This window comes from Copadichromis virginalis, linkage group LG15 (genome assembly GCF_057382275.1).
Source record: "Copadichromis virginalis isolate Kocher_CV1m ecotype Utaka linkage group LG15, C_Virginalis_male_GT1.1, whole genome shotgun sequence".
Classification (NCBI taxonomy): Eukaryota; Metazoa; Chordata; class Actinopteri; order Cichliformes; family Cichlidae; genus Copadichromis; species Copadichromis virginalis.
In genome coordinates this window covers 9,734,724-9,756,971 of record NC_140632.1, presented here as the reverse complement: position 1 = coordinate 9,756,971, position 22,248 = coordinate 9,734,724, and the positions used below count along the sequence as shown (strand labels likewise).

General features: G+C 40.7%; 2 protein-coding genes across 9 annotated transcripts in view; both read left to right on the top strand.

The window, feature by feature from the left end:
• Positions 1–8,660, top strand: part of ppp1r13bb (protein phosphatase 1, regulatory subunit 13Bb) — a 31,837-nt gene extending 23,177 nt beyond the window's left edge. For 2 of the 6 annotated variants that reach the window (XM_085431786.1, XM_085431791.1), the window contains 12 exons: positions 317–516; positions 646–810; positions 1,128–1,320; positions 2,184–2,312; positions 4,157–4,290; positions 4,693–5,146; positions 5,468–6,252; positions 6,334–6,471; positions 6,563–6,696; positions 6,796–6,962; positions 7,142–7,341; positions 7,571–8,660. In XM_085431786.1, coding sequence (XP_085287912.1) covers positions 317–516; positions 646–810; positions 1,128–1,320; positions 2,184–2,312; positions 4,157–4,290; positions 4,693–5,146; positions 5,468–6,252; positions 6,334–6,471; positions 6,563–6,696; positions 6,796–6,962; positions 7,142–7,341; positions 7,571–7,612 — 2,741 coding nt within the window. In that variant the 3' untranslated portion in view covers positions 7,613–8,660. The remainder of the gene's footprint in view (positions 1–316; positions 517–645; positions 811–1,127; positions 1,321–2,183; positions 2,313–4,156; positions 4,291–4,692; positions 5,147–5,467; positions 6,253–6,333; positions 6,472–6,562; positions 6,697–6,795; positions 6,963–7,141; positions 7,342–7,570) is intronic. The other 4 variants (XM_085431789.1, XM_085431792.1, XM_085431788.1 and 1 more) reach the window with 3 other exon arrangements.
• Positions 8,661–11,139: 2,479 nt separating this feature from the next.
• The window catches only part of daam1b (dishevelled associated activator of morphogenesis 1b), a 45,482-nt gene continuing 34,373 nt past the window's right edge, over positions 11,140–22,248 (top strand). For 2 of the 3 annotated variants that reach the window (XM_085431782.1, XM_085431779.1), the window contains exon 1: positions 11,140–11,292. The gene's annotated coding sequence lies outside the window, so the exon portion shown is untranslated. Of the gene's footprint in view, positions 11,293–11,329; positions 11,553–22,248 lie in introns of those variants that run through there. The other variant, XM_085431781.1, reaches the window with a different exon arrangement.

Below are 22,248 nucleotides of genomic sequence, written 5' to 3'. Positions count from 1 at the left end.
TTGAGTATCAGATAGATAACTGTTTCACAGAAAGGTTGTCTGCGCTCGGCTCGAGCTATTTCACAGTCTATCAGACACTGAAAGAAGATTTATATCTCATATCAGTGCATACTTTATATTCAGAACTCTTGACTTTGGATGAATAAGAGTTCTGAAACGTCTTGGTCTTGAGGATCTTTTCGTTTCTTTAATAAAAGAATAGCATTTGATTTTTGATGAATGGTTTGGAGTATTTTTTCCCCCCAAAACAAAGAAGCTGTCTGTTGGTGCTGATCCAGATCCTTTTCCTCCCCCCCCCCCCCCCTCCTAAATGCAGCGGCTGAGATCGAGCAGGTTAGCAGCCTGTTCCAGGAGAAGCAGGCGGAGTTGCAGGCAGCTGTGTTGAGGGTGGAGCAGCTTAGCCTGCAGCTAGAGGACCTGCGGAGAGGAAAGCTGAATGGCATACAGGCGTCCCTGGGTGGCCAAGTAACCGGTGCTGCAGCGCTGGAGCTCCGCAAACTGTACCAGGAGCTTCAGGTAATGCAGAGTTAAAATTAGTGCATCATGTCGTGCATACTCTTACAAGGTCCGCTACGTTTACAGTGATAGCCGATTATCTTGGTCCAGTCTTTCTATGCATTTGTTTATGTCTTCACTCATCATCAGATTCGAAACAAGTTGAATCAGGAGCAAAACAGCAAGCTGCAGCAACAGAAGGAGCTTCTGAACAAGCGCAATATGGAAGTGACGCTTATGGACAAGCGTATCAGTGAGCTGAGGGAGCGTCTCTACAAGAAAAAAGCTGAGGCACGTCAAAAAGAGAACCTCCCTGTAAGACTAGGAGCCCTTAACATCTCCTGTTTACATATTTTTGGGGGCGGGAAAGTTCTGAAAGTTTTATTGTTTTGTTTTTTTCCCCTCTATCTCTCTGTAAGACATCAGCTTATACACTGCAGGGGTTTTTTTTATTTTATTTAAAATGAAACATTTAAATGCTGTTTTTAAAGTTTTTATAGATACTCAAAGAAACGTTTTCATTTGTCTTCTTAGAGGAGCTGTAAAGCCCTTGGAGTAGTGAAAGTTTTATACAGTTTTCGCTTTTCAGCTGTTTTGACATCTCAAACATTTCTCATTCTCTGTTATTATAGCTGAATAGAGCCAATGGGCCTCCGTCTCCCCAGCCAGCTCCCGGCACTCTGGGTCGTGTTGCTGCTGTCGGGCCATATATCCAGGTTCCAGTACCGGCTCGACAGGAAGGCGGCTACACCATACCACCAGATCCACTGAAGCCACAGACTCTGGGTGTTAATAACCAAGCTAACCATGGCCGCACTAAATCAGGTTTGTTTAAACCCAAACATTTTACACATGGAGATTTTCTATTTTTTAAATTTTTTATTTTACAAAATGCAGAAATGTTTAAAAAACACTGAAAAGTTTAGTACATGTAGTCTGAGAGTGCAGGTCCTATAGAACAGCGGTCCCCAACCCCTGGAGTGCGGACCGGTACTGGTCCATGAGACATTCGGTACTGGGCCTCGAGAGTTGAGGCTCGGGTGTGAAATTAATGCTTTTCAGGGTTTTTATTGGTTTTTAGCATTATTTTTTTTTAATCGTTTTTATTGTCAACTTAGTTTCCCTGGGTTTTTTCCCATGTGTTATGAATAAATCTTCTCTTTTGGTACCGGTACTGGTTTTATTTTGTTGTATTTATCCACGACACCTTAAGAGCCGGGCCGTGAAAATATTGTCGGGCATAAACCGGTCCGTGGCACAGAAAAGGTTGGGGACCGCTGTTGTAGAGCCAGCTGGTCAACGAAGCCATGAATGTCTGAAAGTGAGATCACTGATTTCAGACTTTGGACAGTATCAGAAACCTCCAATCATCCAGGGTTCTGTTCAGATAGATCATAAATCCAGCATTTCCAGCTACACACTTTCTGCATGCTGCTGAAGTTCCTTCCTCTGCCTGAACTGATTCCTTCCTACCTGACATCTCAGTTGATTCTCCACCTGGGCTTGATTTCTGTGATTGCTTTTCTTTCCTCCCTTCCTCTCTAACCTCACTCTTCTCCTGTGTTGTGTAACCTGTATTTCCCTTCCTTGTCTCTCCGTCTCTCTTTCATGTCTATCCTGTCTTGTCTTTGTGATGTCTGTCTCACTGGGTGTGGGGGTTGGGTGGGGGATGACTCTTCTTGGGGCAGACGGTGTGCGAAAGCCTCCCGGCCCTTGGAAAGTGTCTGATTTAGACATCGTTGTGGACCCGGTTCCCCCGTCCCTTCCAGAATCACACCCGGGCCCTGGAGCCTCCACTGGCTCTGACGGCACGTCCCGTGAGTGCACAGCGCTGCATAAGCAAAAGGATGGCACCTGCAGAACCTTGTCTTGATTGTAGCACAGGATCCACAGCATGCCCCAGATTTCATTTTTTCTCCCTCCATATTACAACAATGTAATCCATCATACAATTTTTATTCCATCTAATCGAGTTTCTTATTGCGTGGACTAATTGAGTATTTAAGAACTCTCCCCAGTAACACCATGAGCCACCCACACTCTAATCACTCACTGCTGTGATGGGTAAATTGCTACAACTGTCTCAGGCTGAATCCATAAATCACTGACTGGTCATTAAGATTCCTCTGTGGATTTGGCCAGTGACTTGAAAGTACTGGGGTGCTGTTTAAAAGCATAAGCTGCACGAAGTTGGTGTTGTTGATTGTAGCTGATATCATGCCTCACATGACTGATGGCAAAGCGCTGCTGGTCCTGTGTGTTCTCGTACACTTCTGAGAAGGTTCGCTGAGTTGAGTGCTTCGTCAGTTTAACATGTAAAGCAGTCCATAACATCGTGGCTTTGTTCTAACTTCACCTCATTCCCAGGCCTGCGGCCACCTTAACCTTCGCACCAAACTCTAACAGCTAAGCTGTGAGAATCACTTTTAGCTGTCAAACGCTTTACATGCACGAGGAATTTAACTTGTGCATGTTAAAATATCATAGGATTCACTCTTTAAGTGTCACGCTTGATAATCTGAGAAGAACCAGACCCAGATTTTCCCTTTTAGACTCTGGATAGTGTTGCCTTATTGTAACTGTTTAGACTTTTCTTTCATTGTAAAACATTTTGGTTTTTTATAGCAGGAAAAGCACAGCTGTGATTTATAACATTACAAGTAGTGCATTTGTTTTAGGTGTGCCAGTTCAATGGCTTTATCGTTATGCATGTTTACACACTCGTGGATTACAATCACAGCTGATGGAATGATTTTTGACAAAGTTTCTTCTACCTGTTCTTTCCTACTATAACAAGTCAAAATCTCTGGTCTACTAATATATGATAGCACTTATGTACATCTTTAACACATCACTCACCAGCATTATTGCTGTGTGACAGATTGTGACGGTTATTATAATTTGTGTGTGCAGCACTTATTTCTGTTGTTTTTTGTCATCTTTTTCTTTCCTTTCACGCTGTCCTTTCTGTTTGAAATTACTATTTTTTTAATTGTTTTTATTTTTAATTTTGCATATTTTCTTTTTAGTTTCACATTTTCTGCAGTTATTATTATCTGTTATTAGCCAGATTATCTTAACTTTCATTGTAGTTACCAATAATAGTTACTAAGTTAAACACTACGTGACTAAAATCAGCAACATACTAATATGCATAAATTCCTTCCTCTACCTAACGTGAAGGCTCGGGATTTTGATCCTATTGATCAGCGGCGCCTCTTGAAACATTTAATTTGATGCAGTTTGTACTTTTAAAAGAAATAAAGAAAATCTCCCTTCTGATGTGTGAGAGTGGGGGAGCTCATGGGAAAGATCTTCTCCTTGGATCGATGTCTATTTGTTATCAGTGATGGACATAAATGTAACATAAAGCGAGCTCTTGGTTTCTTTATTGTGTCTGGTTAATAGGATGGGCATCTAAAAAAAAAAAATCCTGACCTCCAGTTGATACCGGTCAAAACAGTATAGTTGTTTTATGTGTTTACAACATTATATTTACTAGTGGTCTGGAAATGTCATCACTAATATTCCACACAGTGCACTTAGTCATAAGAAAAAGCTGCCGTTTAAGACTAGTGCTGATGGACATGCTTTTTCAAGTCACTTGTGTGATCTTTTCTTTCTTTTGCTCTCCACTAACTGTGTCCTGTTTATGCCATAGCTAATGAAACTGGTTGGCCTACTCTAGGCAAGCCCAGTGCAACTCTAAAACCTCCTGAGAGAAGAGACTCAGGGACTGATACCCAGGGCAAAAGTGCTCCCTCAGGCTCCCCCGGTGCTCCAAGTGCAGAAAAGGTACGTCCTCCTAAACTCCTTTCATTGAAAGCAAATGGAACCAAAAATGGAGAGCATTTGTCTTTAAAATAAAAAAACATTTTTTGAAACATGTTAGCTTCAGTTATAAGGCACAACCTTCACTTTGAAAGTGAATGCTCTCTGCTTTTCATCTGCATTGCACTTTACTGAGTTTCTATACAGCTTGGAGAGCAAAATGGCTAATTTTTGAGACAGGTCGGCATGTTTCATGCAAATTATGGGTAACCACGGCAACCTCCTAGGCCTGTATGATACCAGTTGCACATATGGTAAATTGGCTGCTGAAGATGGATTTTTATTCAGTGGGAAGGAGTGAATCTTTCAATTTTTTCTGCATATAACAGCTGTTTTAATGATAAATGCCTGTATGCTTCTTCACAGGTGCTAGACTCCAAAATGGCTGTGTCCTCCCCAGCCATCAACAAGCCGCAGCCACCACCATACGGATCCCACCTGACCTCCGCAAACTCAGCCAGCTCCTTGGAGCGCCGTAAAGATGCACCTCCCCCACCTCGCCCACTCCCAAACCCACCAGCTCCCGCTTGGCCCCGTGTGCCCCCCGCCACAGGCTCGTCCTCCCAGCAGATCCAGCAGCGTATTTCAGTGCCACCAAGCCCCACCTTCCAGCCTAATGCACCGCTCTTTCCTTCTGGAATGAGTGAACGACTGGATCCTCCGCCAGCTGTGGCAGTGCGTCCCTTCATCCCAGACAGAGGATCACGGCCTCAGTCTCCCCGAAAGGGCCCACCTACCGTGAACTCTAGCTCCATCTATCACATGTACCTCCAGCAGTTGGCGCCAAAGAGCCAGCCACTAAAGCCTGCTATTAAAGCAGGTAAGAACTGAGATTTTGGGACAGTTTTCTATGAATCTTTTGCCCAGAAATTGAGAATATTTAGTTAGTTGCAGTCTGAAATGTGATGATATACTTATATCATATAAATCAAATTCTTTTAAGTTTTCAAGTGTGAAAAAATAAAAGGAATTTTAGGGGCGACGCAAGCTTTGAGGACATATGATAGACAATTTTAACTTTGGCATTTCAGACTGCCAACTCTTGTTTATTATAAGCAAAATGAAAAAGTGAATTAATAATGAAAGTAATGATGGCATCAATGCCCTCAACTTTAACTCTACCATGTCTGCTCTCTCTTAGTATACGGGAAGCCTGTTCTCCCCTCCAGCTCGACGCCTCCCTCGCCTCTGTCTTTTGGTCAGTCAGGAGGGGCCTTCCCATTGCTCCAAGGCCAACCCAGTGGTGAGGACACATTAGACGGAGAATATGACGATCATGAGAGCTTCCAGCACCTCGAGCCGTCAGCACCTCCTCCCAGTGTGGAGAACATACCACGGCCACTCAGCCCAACCAAGCTGACGCCAATGGTACATTCCCCGCTGCGCTACCAAAGCGACGCTGACCTCGAAGTGCTCCGTAAAAAGCTGGCCAACGCTCCAAGACCACTGAAGAAGCGCAGCTCCATCACAGAACCAGAGGGTCCCAGCGGACCCAACATCCAGAAACTGCTCTACCAGAGATTCAACACTCTTGCAGGAGGCATAGAGGGAAATGGAGTTGGTGGATCTGGAGGTGGGAGTGGTGCAGGTAATGGAACACCATTTTATCAACCAAGTAATCCTCCTGGATACCTAGGAGGTGACCCTCTGGCTGATACAGACAATGGGAATCTCCTCTCAGAAACTCCGCTAGCGCCAACACCAGGCGAAGAGGAGCCGGGCTCTGACGCTCCCCCTGCCACTACTGATGCTAATGACAATGAGCCAGTGGCCTCACCAAAAGGAGGGCACATGGATCCTGCTGAAGCCGAGGGATCAGAAGACAACAGCAACAACAACGTGGGAGGCTCAGAAGCGGCGCTGCCCAGCCCTGTGCCGGAGGTCACCACTCCAGAGGAGAGTGGCACAGGGGTCTCACAACCACTGGTGAGAGACACACATACACAGACTTTTATTCAAAGAAATAAAAGTGCTTCAAAGGCTCATCCCTCCTCTCTATTATTACAGGAGAAGCGAACAAACCTAAAAAAACCAAACTCTGACCGCATTGGTCATGGCTTCAGAGTGAAGTTTAACCCTCTGGCTCTCCTGCTGGACGCCTCGTTGGAGGGAGAATTTGACCTGGTCCAGAGGATCATCTATGAGGTGTGTTCTGATTCTATTTATAGACTTTGTTTTATATGTGAATGTAGTTTAAGCACTCATCTTTTTTTGTTCCGGTCCTTCCTTTTTCCAGGTGGAAAATCCCAGCACTGCCAATGACGAAGGCATCACACCCCTGCACAACGCAGTGTGCGCGGGACATCACCACATAGTCAAGTTCCTGCTGGATTTTGGAGTGAACGTCAATGCTGCTGACAGTGATGGATGGTGAGTCCTCATACGCAGGAAAACTGGATGATGACGCAAAATGCAAAGGTTTACGTGACCTGTTGTATCCATATTTCGTGTTTGTGTGTGCTTCAACAGGACTCCTCTTCACTGTGCAGCTTCCTGCAACAGTGTTCATCTCTGTAAGTTGTTGGTCGAGTCAGGGGCCGCCATCTTTGCTAGCACCATTAGCGATGTGGAGACTGCTGCGGATAAATGCGAGGAAATGGAAGAGGGCTACCTCCAGTGTTCCCAGTTTCTATACGGTGAGAAACATCACACCAATTGGTGTGTACAAATTCTAGAAAGACTTCCAATCCTTTGAGTCCAATCGCTGAGGCTGTAATAAAAATAATGTAGCAAATGTAAGATTATACTTAAATATCCTGATTGTATCCTGAACTGTAAATTATACTAACTGTTTGTTTGGGTCTCTTACATGCAGGTGTTCAGGAGAAGCTGGGCGTAATGAACAAGGGGACGGTGTACGCTCTGTGGAATTATGAAGCCCAAAATCCGGACGAGCTGTCGTTCAGTGAGGGGGACGCCATCACCATCCTGCGACGACAAGACGACAGCGAAACGGAGTGGTGGTGGGCACGACTCGAGGACAATGAGGGCTATGTTCCCCGCAACCTGCTGGGGGTAAACGTCACTCCTCCCACCCCCATTTCAATTTTTTTTTCAATCAAATTTCAGCTTTGTTATCCAAATTTAAGTTTAAGCAAAAATGAAAATTTACCCTCGAGCTGATTGACTCTTTGACTTTTTAGTTAGATGCCACTTACATGTACCATTGCAAAACAAGAATTCATCAAAGATTTCAGTGACTAATAATAATAATAAATCATTTCTCCTGTTGTTTGCTTTGCAGCTCTATCCTAGAATCAAACCTCGTCAGCGCTCCCTGGCATAGTGTCTCACTCCACTGACCTGTGGCTAACAGCTGGACTACTGACACGACCAAGAGCAGAGAACAACAAAAGAGCCTGGTGCTCTCTCTTCTCCCTGTGGCCATAACCTCCCCCCTGAGCCTTGTGCTTCTCACAAAAATCCTTTTTTTTTTTTTCTTTCTTTCTTTCTTTCCTTCTGGGCACAGAACTCGTGACACATATGCTTACAAGCTGCACACACAAACACAATGAAACACAAGCACTCCGATGTTTATTAAATGACTTCATCCCACCCACAGCCCTACCCCACCCCCACCTCTCTTCAGCCTGTCGCTCTGATATTGTCCCGACTTGGATTTGATCCCGTTTCAGTGCCAGCTCTGTAACTGACATCAATTTGAAGAATCAAACACTAATCCTTGTCTCAGTATTTCTTGCAGTGTTCACACTTGTTTAGCCATCTCCCTACTGAGGTCTGTGGTGGCAATGGTTTACACGACACTATATTGATAACTGGAAGTTCATCTTTAAGGTTGGGAGAAGTCGCTGATTTTTTTTTTCCATTTTATTTTATTTGTTAATGTAATGTAATAAGAGTTATTGGACATGAAGTATTTTTTTAAGGCTAATTTGATCCCTGTGACTAAAACACTAATGCAGAAAATATGTACTTTAATGAAGGCCTAACCACCAAAGATGAAAATGCATCAACTTTAAATCTATTACTCCCTGTGATCTTGCAGAATTGTTGAGTGAGATAATCAATTGATTTGCTGCTATCAGAAAGGATTATTAGTTCTCAGACTTTAGAGTCCTTCGAGACTATGCTGTAAATCCTGAGTATTTTTGTCAGACAGGCCAGTGAAATTCCAGTGTATTCAAGAAAAGATGAATATAGATTTGACAGTTCGCACATTGCCATGAATTGCATTTCACAAACATCGTTGCAAGATGTGATTTCTTTATTTATTTTTCTTCCGTTAGTGTCATCTGTTCAGAATGTGGATGCAGGATTGTTGCGGATGTGTGGCGAGAACATTAATAAATTATAAGTGAGCCTTTGAACAATAACCCCTGTGAGCTGGTGTGCGTCATTCTGTGTGAACCAAAGTTACATCTATATCTATATATCATTCTACTCTTTTAGCTGTTGGTTCTCAAACTGTGGAGCTACGGATGGTCAGATATTGGCAACTATGTGTGCAATATAAAGGGAACCTAACGTGACTTGGAATGATTTTGGAAGAGGAAATAATAGTTTTACTGAAGCTTCTTTTGTGTTTAGCTTTGTTAAGATAAAATTCAGAACTGGTCCTTTTTTTTTATTATTATTATTATTATTATTATTATTATTGATTGATTGGAAACACTGGGGTGTGAGGGTTCAGCTGTTGGTGGGAACTGTTGGGGGAACATAACCTGCACATAGCCAACGTGTCAAATAATGAGGTCAGGTTATGTCTATTGTGAGCATCCACAATTGTAACAGTATTTTTAAGAAAAAAAGCATAACATGTCCCTTTAAAGATCTGATATAACAAAAATAATGAGCCAGGCCAGAATCAACTTCTCATATTTAGTTATAAAAGATTCATAGCATAGGGTGGGTTTTTATTGACAGCTTTCATTAAAAGTTTAATCTAGCCTCCAAGGTCAATATGAAATATGAAAACAATCTGCCAAACCATCTTGCTTTGTTTACCCTTCTTGAGGAAGTGGAGTTTGAACTGATTTTAATAAACTGTATTAATAATCTATATTCAGTCTTTTCATTAGAAACCCCCCACTGAGTTAGGTTCTTTTAAACAGGATTATATGTGACAATACCCTAAATCTCAGGGTTTAAAATGCTGCTGATGGGAAATTTTATTTTAGTTCTTGTGTAATTTTACAAAGATGGAAATATCTCTCCGAACACCTTTCTGTTCTCAGATGAATGAAAATGCATTCCATGAAAGAGTTCAGGTCTTAGGAGGTTAAAATTCAAAAACCATATCCAGAGAGAATAGAAAGTAGTCTTTCTTTGTAAAATTGCTATATCACCATGGATGAATTATGCTTAACTAATTGCCTTTGGTTAATAAGCATTTAAAACAGTTTGTCTTATAAAATTCAGTTGTGAATTGCAATAAAACGGGCATCTGCAGTAGTACACTCCAGATGTGCACGTGCATAAGATGTGACAGTTGTCAATCAACTCCATGATGCCTACAGCAGTTGTTTCATTAGTGGCAAGGAAGAGGTTTGCTTAGCAGCAGCGTGGTGCTAGATCGAGTCTGCAGTGCCTTCAAAGCAAAGCCAATGAGATATCCTCATCTCAAAAAAATAACTTCATGCTGTGTATCAACTGAGACTTGCATTATGCAGTTTAACTTTGTTTCCACCGGAGGGCAATAAACCATCTCAGATGACTTGTCTTCTAGCTCCAATCTAGTACTAAAGGGTTTTTCATTTACATGAAATTAAAATTAACTTAATAAAACTATTTCCCTGTTACTACTATCACACAGTACTCAGTTTACAGCTGTTACAAGGACTGTTATGCCAGGTTCTATTAGAAAAGGCTTACAGGAAAGTGTGCATTAACTAATTAATAGCCATGTTTTAAATCCACTGCAAAGGACAACACTATCCCACAGAGAGAGCTACTTAAAAACAGATCAAACTTTCTTAAATCCATCCAGCCTGTGAGCTGGTGCCGGACTGGTTTATAAGGTCACAAAAACCAGCAACCTTCTCCTGTAGTTCCTATGGAGACCTGGCTATAGTCCAGATATCGTGCTGAGCAACACAGCTGCTTCTGTAGAGGCCCAGCTTGATCACCAGTTTGATGAAATGCGTCCTAAGCTTGCCTTTGTTCACTGTTTGTAGGTGATGAGATGGAGAAGGGAGGGTTTTCTGAGGCCAGAGTGACCGTGGCAGCTCTGGATTTTTCTAAAGTTTGGAACTGACTGCTGGGAATAGTAGGAGGGTGAGAAGTATGAGAAAAAAGGCACAAGTCATACAGGACAGATAATCTCATTGTGGTGTGAAGTACATTATAAAGAAACTGCTGATGGAGAGTTTAGACAGTTAACTGTAGCTAAACTGGGAGATGTTTTCTAAAAACAAAAAATACATATTAATATAATTGCTGCAGTAATTTCCCAACTGTAAGAAAAAACCCATTTATTTAAAATATTTAAGGCTTAGAGTTTGAGCACCTTAATTTTTCTTCTTGATTGTTCCATTGGCTATTTTTCAAAGACAGGATGAAATCTTCACAATTAATAAACTGGAACATGGTCATTGTGTCTAAATTAATTTTTTTTCTTTTTTTTTCTAACACAAAAATACAAATCAAATAGAAAATAAATAAAAGTAAAGTAAAAACAACAAAAGATCTACACCTCCAGAGCATTTAAAACCTAGCTTTGACCTCAACCTTCAAATGACAACGATATTTAGGCTACTAATTAAAAGGCAATGGTGAACAGCGCTCGTATCTTTCTACACTACAACTTCCATGAAGCAGTGGACTACAGGTTTGGAATAATAGAGCGCATGCGCGTTACCTGCTCGAGTAAATCGATGACCTCATGAGCAGCCCGGACCAACCAGTCGGTTGAATTCTCTGCCTGCCGTCTTCGCTGAATGTTTTTCTTGCGCTATACCTTTTCGAGCACATGAAGCGCTTACCAGAAAAAATGTTCACCGTAACGAGGTAAGCGGACTGTCCTCAGACAGAACTTTACCGTTAACAGCTAAACCATTAAACCGCCCGAGAACCCACACCGCCGGTTGGGCTGCGTTGTTGTTGTTGGTGGTGGTGGTTGTGACCTCCGTACCGGTGTGGCCGGTCAGTGCTACAGCCGTCGTTGACATGACTGCGGTGAATTTACTCGAGCTGTCTTTGTTGAATTTTCACTGATGCAGCTATTTACTCTGGAGCACGCGAGTATCCAAAAACCTCGCCCGGACAAGGTGAGAGTCCGGTACTATTTGCATGTGTTTTGCAAATTGCTTTTTGTTGTGTCGCCTCTACCTGTTTGTGGAGTTTATTAAAAAAGAAAAAGAAAGGGGGGGGGGGGGGGCTGTATAGGCTAGATAAACCCACTAAAGTTTGAAAAAGTAGGTCTAAAGAGGACCTTGGCAATTTCCTTAGTGGTTTTGGCCACGTTTTTATAATATCTCTTATAGTGTAACTTATTTTTTGGACAGGACAGTGGTGTTATAATCTATTAAAGAAAATAAAGGTTAATGTCTGAACTCTAACCTGTGCTCATAATTAACTACTGAAACTGTGTGACCAAAACTAAACTTACACCAACTCACATATCCACGTTTAAGAATCTAAATGGAAATTTTGGCTAATATTATTTAGATTTTTGGAAAATTGATTACAAGAAGGCCACCTTTACTATTTGGACAAATGAATCACAAATTAATTTTAATAAGCAGATCTTTATTGTGAACTTTGGCCAATGTGTACAGAGCTGGAAAGTAAGCCTGTCAGAGTCTTTAGGCACAAAGGTCCGTGCATGATAACGTTTAACTCTCTTTCATGTACATTAAGTTTTGATTTGAGTGCAGAGACATGTGAGTAAAGTACAAATATCCTTCAGAACGTTTCTTCCCTCTTACTGCCCAGCTCTAAGACTTTGCCTTTCCTGAGTTAATATTCACTTCTATCAAGTAAAATCACTCTTTTGAGAAGTCATGAAATCATAGGTCACAACACAGAGATTAGCACAAATCACCACGGTGGTAAGCTTATTCCCTGTTGGATGTTTATCAGAAAGGACTTACATTCCCGAGAATGAAAATGCTCTAAATCATTTGGGGGGGGGCTGTGTGTGCTTGTAATGGGCCGCTGCTGTCTTGTGAGACGGCTTACTGCTGTGGTGTGATCAGCAGACGTGTTTTCACTGTAAACACTGGAGAAGCCTTACATGATGTACCATGCTGTTATTTTGTCGACAGCATTAATGTGCAGACAGGGAGTCGGCTGGATACAGATGAGCATCAACAGGCCCTGACATTCAAATTACAAGGTTTTTTTTTTTTTTAAAGGGGCACTTTGCAAGTGATTAGTCTGTGTTGTAAGCACATGCTTTCCCAAGTGGGAATGTTTATCCAGTGGCTATGATATAATTGGGTAGTAATAACAAGCACAGATATATTGGTATTTGTGTAACTATACAGATTTGCAAATAGTGTCTAACTAAAATCACTTTGAGGCTTTTTGATTCAACTGTTTCTTGTGGTGAATCATCTCACCTGGCCACCTTAGACTGTGTTTACCTAATGTGCTTGTTGGGTCCTCTTGCCTGACTGATGAGCAAACACAACAGTGATGCATGCACCTTTACAAGCCTTGCTGCTCTGTGTGAGTTCAGTTTATCAGTTGCTGTTAGCAGCTATGTCAGGTCAGCTTTTGGTGATCAAAAGCACACCGAGTGGTGCATTATGACATGTTGTGATCCATCCCGATCTCATAGCAAAAACGTGAAATAGTCACTCAAAAGTAATCTATTTGATCATGTTCGTGGACATGTATTGTCACACTTTTAATGACATTTGGTACAACTCATTTCAATAGGAAGTACGTTTCATTTCTGCAGCACTTATGCTGTCCAGAATCATCAACAGGAACACATCTCTATGGAAACCAAGGAAACAAAACTTCATAACAAAGGGCAGCCATAATCGCTGTCTAAGTCTAACTCAATAGGTTTTATATCTTAAACCTACAATAAGTAAGTTACTTTTAATCCCTGAATAATAGGGCTGTGACTCCTTTTGTGATATATGTCAAGCTTTTCTGTTTTAATTTTGATTATTAAGACTGGCAGGTTATGGAAATTTAGAAATACAGAAATCTATACATGCAGATCATTACGTATGATCTGTATTTTAAGTTTAGTTTCAACTGTAATTTACTCAAACTTAGTTCATTACACAGAACCACAATCATGGGGAAGAATCATGCTAACACCTTTTCATATGAATGTTTATCTTTTTGAATTAAATCACAGAGCAAGTGAACTTTTTTTGTAACTGTTTTAATTTGAGTTTCACAAGAAAATAAAAGTAGGAAAATTGTATCCATAATGATGATTCAGTAGACTAAAAGATGTGTCTACTTTATGAAATACCTTGAGAGTTATGCCTTCTCCAGACGTGCGCAGAATTCAGTCACTGCAACTGCAGTTGTGCTGTTTTTGTTGGCAGTGGTCAAATGTTGATGTTTCATGTCATCCTCCTGTTGTCACAGACGCAAACACACTGCCGTGCTGTTGGAAACAGACTTTGACAAAAGCTGTCCCTGGTGAAATCGACTGTGCCATTGTGAATGTCGGTTATAGTTGGCAGCAATCTGACTTATGTTCTCTGTCCTTAAATTTCCTCATTGGTGCTCTGAGACCAGCAGAGCAATATCAATGTGCAAGTAAATGAATAAAATCATGCTTGTCTCAGCCCAGATATGCCTCTAATTTTCACCAACTGGATGTAAAAGTACAGAATTAATAGAGATGTGAATAGCACAAGTATCTGATAATGTATGAAATGGAATGTGACAGCAAACTATCAACATTGAGTGTGCCAACCCACAAACTGCAGTGGTGTATTTTATCTGCTTTTCTGTCTGTCAACACACACACACACACACACACACACACACACACACACACACGGATGGAGAACTAGGCTAATGAACTGAGTGTTACGTTTCACAAGACCGTCTACATAGCAGCTGGGTGGGGGGACCTCCCTGGGAAGCTCACATTAAGTACTAAGGGTGGAAGAGTAACTGACAGTCCTGACAACAAGGATGGGGGAAGTGTAGACTAATCATTTTCTTCAATGCTGGGTGTCATTCAGGAGTGGCTCTGGCACAGCTGAGCACCTGAGGCCACCATGTGTGCGTGAAAGTGCATGTGCATCCTTTAAGGAAGGATATGAATGATATTCTGTGAAGTAGTTACTATAAATCATGGCATCTGGGAACTGGTTTAACTTTTTCCCATACACTACATTAAATGTACTGTAATGTCTAATAGCCTTAGTTAAGCTTTTAAAAGATAATTATTTACTGGAATAGTCAAAGTGACTCTCACAGTTACTGCAAGCAAGGTAGAAAGTAGCAAATCCAGTTAGCACATACCATAGATGGTTGACTTTGTTTGACTCATGCTAAATGTTTCACATCCTAATTCCCTCCCTGTACTGTTTCCACAAGGGTTGGGCAGTCTGACTGCAACTGTGAGAAAACAGAAATCCATCTGCTTTCGGTGAATTCCGCTGTCATTACTTCATGGGATTAGTGAATTGGTGGGGTTAGGTTAATTGGTGATTCTAAATTGCTTATAGGTATGAATGTGAGTGTGAATGTTGTCTGTCTCTTTGTGTCAGCCCTGTGACAGACTGACGATCTGTCCAGGGTGTACCCTATGGTTGCTGGAATAGGCTCCACCCCACCACCCTCACTCATCATGTTGATTTTATTACCACACCTACTTCATAGGGGAAAATTTGAATTTTAAGTTGATCTCCTGTTTTTTGGTTTTTAAAATTGCATTGTTGAAAACTGGAATAATAATTGTATGTTGTATTTTCGCATTTTGCTGATCTCCACTGGTCTAATCAGTTCCATCAACTGGGCGGAGCATGAATGAAGAAGCCAAGTTTCTGGTTTAATATTTGACGGATTTTTATTGACGAAGTGACCTAAAAGTCTTTCCTTAATTGGTTCCTCTGGGTAATTATGGTTCCTGCTCTTCCTGTTGGTGCTAGTGCATCATGCTCTTAGATCAAGCTCTCTCTGTTTGACATGTCGTGGATCCTGTGGGATATATGTGGACCTGCAGCACTCTGCTCTCCCATCACAACAATAGGCCTGTATGACTGTTTGAATGTGCCATTCTTTGTGTGGTGTGCTTCACTTGGGCCAGACAATGGCTTCATTTAGCATCCCTTCTCTTTTTGAGGCCTGCTCTGTCACCATGACACCCCATGCCACACCCTGCCCCCAGTCTGGTTTAGCTTTGCACTTGTTTTCTCTCTTAGGACAGCTGGGCTTAGACAGCCATTGTTGGCCACACCCGAGACCCAACCTCACGTTTTCAGGATTGTTGCTCTGTGGCCATGTGTTCACAGCTTGCTATAGTTTTTGAACTTGAGAATAAACTAAGGCTGCCCTCAAGGTTGGTGCAGACCTGTTAAAATTATCTAACAAAGAAAATCAAACACAGAAATAAATCTATGATTGAATGGTTTCCTGCAATGCTTTATGCTAGAGGTTAGAAAACAAAGATCACCTCTGCCAACAAGGATTGTGGTGTTGCAGTATAACTGACGTTTAAAAATAATATCTATATAAAGTTTTTGCCTGTTACTTTCTAGTTGGCACTTTAGCAGAGTTGATCATGGTATTGCATAGCCAGTTATATTTATTCTTTTAAGTTTCTACAGATATTGCAATAATATTGTGATAGTGAATTATTTTGTTTATTAAAGTTGGCAGTAAAAAATCTGATATTGTTACAGCCCTTACTAAAAACATTCACATCTTTGTGAAACAAAATATAAACTCAGTGGGAAAGAGCTAAGCTGAAGAACAGACATTACATATAGTATATCTGCTTTTTCGGACATCAGCCAAATTGATCACAAGATGAGGCGTGTCAGAACCTGGCTGGATTACTACCTCAGCTAAACAATTTACTGAAGGAAATCCAGGATTACAGCTACTGATGTGTGATTTGTCTTTTTGTTTTAACTAGAAAGAAAGAATGTGAAACCTGCCATCATCCTTTTAGTGCAGAAACGCACGTATTTCATGACCTGGAGGCCGAATGCTTTGTTAACTTCTCTTTTTCTGGCCTCTGCTTTGCAGTTTAATTCACATCAAGCAAAACAGAAAGAAACTATAGTTCTATTAGTAATCGGTGCATTTTTGTACCATGAGCTCTTCATTACATATGGTTAACATTTATATTAGTAGATGAGTTGAGATCGTCACACAATGAGTGAGCACTGATTGTGTTTTTTCCACGACCTCATTGACACTTGACCTTTGAGATTGTCCATAGTTGAAAGGGCAGTACACCCTGTTTCTAGCTCAGCCTCTCAGCTGCAGCAGATTTTTCGTTAATGTGTTTCAGGCTGACACACTTTGGACTTCATGGTAAGTAATGGATCCCTCATGGAAAGTCATTCAGTTTTATTAGCAATGAAAAATGCATCACAGCTACATAATGTAAGGTGGATCAATAACAGCAGTCACTGCAGGTGTCTCAAACTGTCATGTTTTACTTGCTGTTATTACATTTAGAATAAGAATATAAATTCTGAAGATTATTAGCCTCCATCTGCTGAACGCAGTGTAAATATTGGGCATGGTGAGTTCGTCCAAAGCCCTTTATAGTCACTGATTTTTGCAGCACAAATTATCTCCAAAGAGCAGCTTCCCTCAGAGAAACCAGCCTTGATCTAGAGTTTTGTGCTTCTATAACTAGAACTGGGTGACCTATGAAATTATATTTTGGGCTGATCTGAACGTGTTGCAGTTGTGCCCTGGAGAACACAGTACAAGCTGTGCTACTTCTGGCTTCCTTTTTGAGATTTAAAGAGATAAAGACTTTACGATTATGATACCTGCAATGTTGATGTTTACACGCTGATGGATGCAACCTTCTTATTGCAGTCTGACCAGAGGAATGTGGAAACATTTGTTTTAAAAGTGAGGTTGAAGTTCTGTACTGCAAATTTCATCCACAAGAAGGAAATCACACCAACTTTAATAGAATATAACAAACTGTTCTATGACTAAAATTAGCATTTGTGATGTAGTTTTTCTGGGTAAAGGGTCTGTAATTTGAAATAATTGTCTCGGGGTGTATGGTATGTCACATGATGGAGACTAAATTAGCTTTTTTTGGTTCATGCTGAAGTCTCAGAATCACTTAAACTTTTCATCTTGTGTATTTTTCTAATTATATAATAGTACTGCTTTGCTTTTGGAGTTCAGTTGTAGTTAAGTTAGAAAATGACTGTTCTCTTGCCAGGCTGAAAGAAATAAGTCAAACCTCAGATTATCATGACAATGAGCTTCAAAATTAATCAAATGTGTGTCTCAGCCACAAGATGTGGAAAGAGTGTATCCACGGTCGAGTTCAAACAAAGGCAGCATGCAGTCCTGTTCTCTGTATATGTGTGTGTCTGTGGGGGAGTCCTTTATAAGCACGATGTTGGTTGGGAGGGTAGGGTGGATTTTATAGGCCAGGAGGGATTCACGTTTCAGCCCATGCTCGCCTCTCTCTTTTGTCTAGGTCACGTTAATAATGCTAACTCCCAAAAGCAGAGATGTGTTAAAATTAGAATTCTGTATGAGTGTGCAGTTTTGTCAGAGAGTAAGCAACCGGTTGGATGCCAGCATTTTGTCTGACAGCAAATTCAATCAGTTCAGGTTGCAGCTTGAAGTTCTGCTAATAGCTGTTCAGTCCCTGAAAGCTGACGTGCATTTAGCATATCAAAGTGAATCATATCACACACTATGATGCAGCTTTGTTTCTTGCACAAACAGGTCTTGTTCTCTAGCGTTTCACCATCAAGTATTAATAGTCACAGCATTTCTTTAATGTTCTAACTTATAAATCATTGTAAATGATGAATGTCTACAGCTGGAAAAGGTGATTGATGTAGGTCCTGGAATTTCTCAGGGTGTGGACTCTATCTAAAAGTAGCAAAATATTAGGCTTGTTTTTATATTTGTCTTAGACAAACCCCAGCAACAATGCTGTTACCTCATGAAACTGAATTTCAAGCCTTTGGGATACATATTCAGTTTCCCATTTTACAAACAACGTGGATTTGCACATTATGCTGTTTTTCCTGTTTTCATTTCTTCAATGGATGAGGTCAGATGCCAACTTGTTTAAATCTTCCCCAGACACAAACCAAAGCATGTGTGACAGGCTTTGAAACAGCAGACAGATATCAGATTCAGCCCCAGATTGTGCCAGAGCATGGCATGCTTTATCCTGCTCTTAAAATACTGCCCTACCCCTCCAGAAAGCAACACTCAAGTTTGAACAAGTTATCAAGCAAGAGAACAACGGGAGAAGAATGTTTGGGCTATGCCATTTATCTTTCTGTTATGCTGGATGATGTAACTTTATCAGTTTAGACGTTTAAACTCAGGAAAGGATTAAGACTCTGCCGTTGTTAGCTTCTTTTGGCCTGATCATGGATGGACTTCACATGATCTGCAAACTATCACTGCCTCGATTCAGGATAATCCTCATAATAATTTATGTGATGGAAAAAAATGTCTCCTTTGTTGCATTAATGCCTCTTAAGCTGAGATGTTGTTGGTATATTTGACATAATGTAATTTCCAGTTAATTGAGTTGGCATGTCAAGAGCCAGTAATGTTAGTCATGCACATTCTTATTGAATTAGAAGTATTTGCAATTGTTTTATTTTTAAAAGTTCCTTTGTTTCTTTGTTGTGATGCATATTAAAACTTTTGACAAATTACAATCATATGATCTTAAATTAGTCAGAGCATGGTCATAGATTCATAAAATATTTCCAGAAACAGTATTCAAAGATTCTTTGTTGTTAATAGATAGTCACTTAACAAAATTCTGTGCAGTAGTTCAATATACACAATAGGGAAATGGTATATACAATAGAGAAACGTTTAAATGGAAGTACTGTATTATGAGTTGTGAAGTTTAGTCTTTTAAAGCATGAGGTGTGTATGTTTTTGTATAGAGTTCACAGGTATGTGAACCACCTCAGTCTGGGGGTTCTTGTTTTTATGGTCAGAACTAACAAAATACACACAAACCACTAAAGAGCTTATAGCACCGAGTCGCTACACACAAAAGTACATGCAGACTAATATGAAACGTCTTTCTATATAAAAGATAATCAGAGGATCTTCTTTGTTACTTCTGGGAAAAGAAGGCATCCTGATTTTCCTTGAAAAAGATTTCAGGCTGCTGCTCGAACAAGCAGGATTCCCAAAATATAACACATCTGTGTGATAACAGCAGTGTACAGAAGTGATGAAAACAGCCATGTAGTCAGATGAAACCGGTTAACGGTTAAAAATGTTCTTGAGCAGTGATAGTTTTACAGCTGCTTGTTTCAGTGTTGTAGCCACAAATCTGGCTAGTAATTCAAGGCTTTTAAATCTCCTTTTTCTTTTTTTTTCTTTTTTTTTTTTTCTCTAAGCAAAATTGCAGTAGTGTTAGCATAGCATATATATCTACTCAACAATCATTCAGTTGTACTGCTTCCCTGAGCACAGTGTTGTTTTCCAGGAGTTTGCGTTGTGCAGCTGATAGCTGTGACGCCACAGGGCAAAGGCTGTCAGGTCAGTCCTGTTAAACAGCAGGTGGCCTTGTTAACGTCCACAAACATCTTTTTTTTTTTTCTGCTGTTTATATTTTGGCTTCATTTTTTTTTTCTTTACAAGGCCCAGCTCTGAGGAGAAGCTTCTCCAAAATATTTCCTAGTTTTAGTTTATTGTTGTAGCATCTAGTTCTCTGGTTGTTTTCCCCCTGCTGTTATCATGGCACACTTTAAGGTAAGCAGCTTTGTAACTTAGCCATCCTGTCGTGCAAGATGGCCATCTACTGTATGGTGGCTTAGTTTTACTTCAGACTTTGCCTCTGTGCCAGTGAATTAGTCATGCGTCCTGCTGGCATTAAGCCAGTCTCACATCCGTGTTAATGGCCATAGAGGAGACTCAGACTTTGAACCTTTTCTCATGGATTTTCGCCTGGTCATGTGTGACACACACTAATGGACCCATGTGCTTTGAAGCTGTCTTCACCCACGGAGCAGACTGGATACTGATTAGATTATGCTGGATTATCATTACTTTGTTTGATTTGATTTGTTTACTTATATTTTACCTCTACAGTAATATTCAGTGCACTGGGCTGCCTCCGCTGCCTTATCTCTCTGCACGAAAACTTAACCACTGATTTCTCAGCGCAGTGCCAACATCTGGAGGGATCAGCAAGTTAAGCCATGGCCTTTTAACCCTCAAGTTCAGTCAATCCATTACAAGCACGATCACTGCAGCTGCACCATTTCACGTCATAATATTTTTGCAGCAGTGTCTTCCACTTCTTCCTGGAAGACTTTTTTTTTTTTCGTTGCTTTGCTGTAGCCATAAATTCTCCAGGTTTGCCTAAATAAAGATGTTATTTTACAGTTTGAGGGCAGTAGAGGTAAAAAGGTTCAGAAAGTACCCTACGTGTAGTTTAGTTTTGATACAAATCCACACTAAATATAAGATTAGGGACTGTTTCATGGCTGAAAGATAGCTTTGTTTTTTATTAGATAAATGAGCAAGGAAACAACTTGAAGATAACAAGTACTTTGTCAAAAGTCCATTGAAGCTTTAATATGAGTGAGAACATCTTGAACTCCTGGTCCTCTTACTGGCTTTTTCCAGAACTTACATTTCAATTCACTTATCTCAACAAACTCCACAGAGAGAAACTTTGGGATTGAGTTGAATGGGCTGTGAAAGGCTACAGGAAATAAAAGCTCTGTCTTAACAAGTACGTCATGATGTATAAATGGAAAAACACCAATCTCTATGCTTTTTCCAGTTTGCTACATGTATCCTCTTTTAGATGCACTTTCACATTTTTTCTTTTTTTTTGTCTTATTTCAGAAATACAACTCCATTCTTCATGTCGAAAGTGTTGTATCCAGCTGCTTGGCTGCGTTCTGCAGATTAGTAGATGTAGAAGGTTATGCGGGCCTTCTGAGATGGACCTGGTTGAGGGAGTAATTACAAGCTTTCCAAAGGGTGGAAGGGACCAGTAAGACCCTTTTTAATCCTGGCATTTAATTTTGTGAATGTTAGGAGGGTCTCCTGCAAGGGAAGGGCTGCATGGTTGGAATTTATAGATATAGCTCCACCCTGAATGAAACACATGCACACGGTGAAGCGCTGTAGCCTTCCACCACATGATACGAGCCATAATATTACGTTCCCCCTTCACACATTCCTTTGCAGTAGTTGGAGAAAGTGTTTTTTTTATTTAGCGGCTGTCAGTCATGATTCAGCTCAGACATCCTTATTATTACTGTGCAGCTGAACCTTGGGTTTATTTTTTTGCGTGTGTGTGTGTGTGTGTGTGTGTGTGTGTGTGTGTGTGTGTGTGTGTGTGTGTGTGTGTGTGTGTGTAAATTTTTTATTTTTTTTAAATCTTAATTTGTGTGTGCTTTTGACTGGCTCCAATGATTCACACTGTTATCTGAACAATAAGCTATTAAGTTATTTTTTACATTACCATCACAGCTGTACTTTTCTGCAGCCAATCAGGTTTCTTGTTTCACAGCTGATGTGTTGCACATTGATATTCAAGCTTCAGCAGCTTGAATATCTATATATATATTAGAGATGGACCGATCCGATATTACGTATCGGTATCGGTCCGATACTGACCTAAATTACTGGATCGGATATCGGAGAAAAATAAAAAAATGTAATCCGATCCATTAAATATCACGAAAGCACCTCACAAAACTTGCAACACGCCGTAACTCACCTCAGAACGTTAGCACGTCAGAGCAGTATGCATCACGTGATAGAGCGGCTGTGGCATGCGGGACCTGTCGGTGGTCTGGATAGCATTTG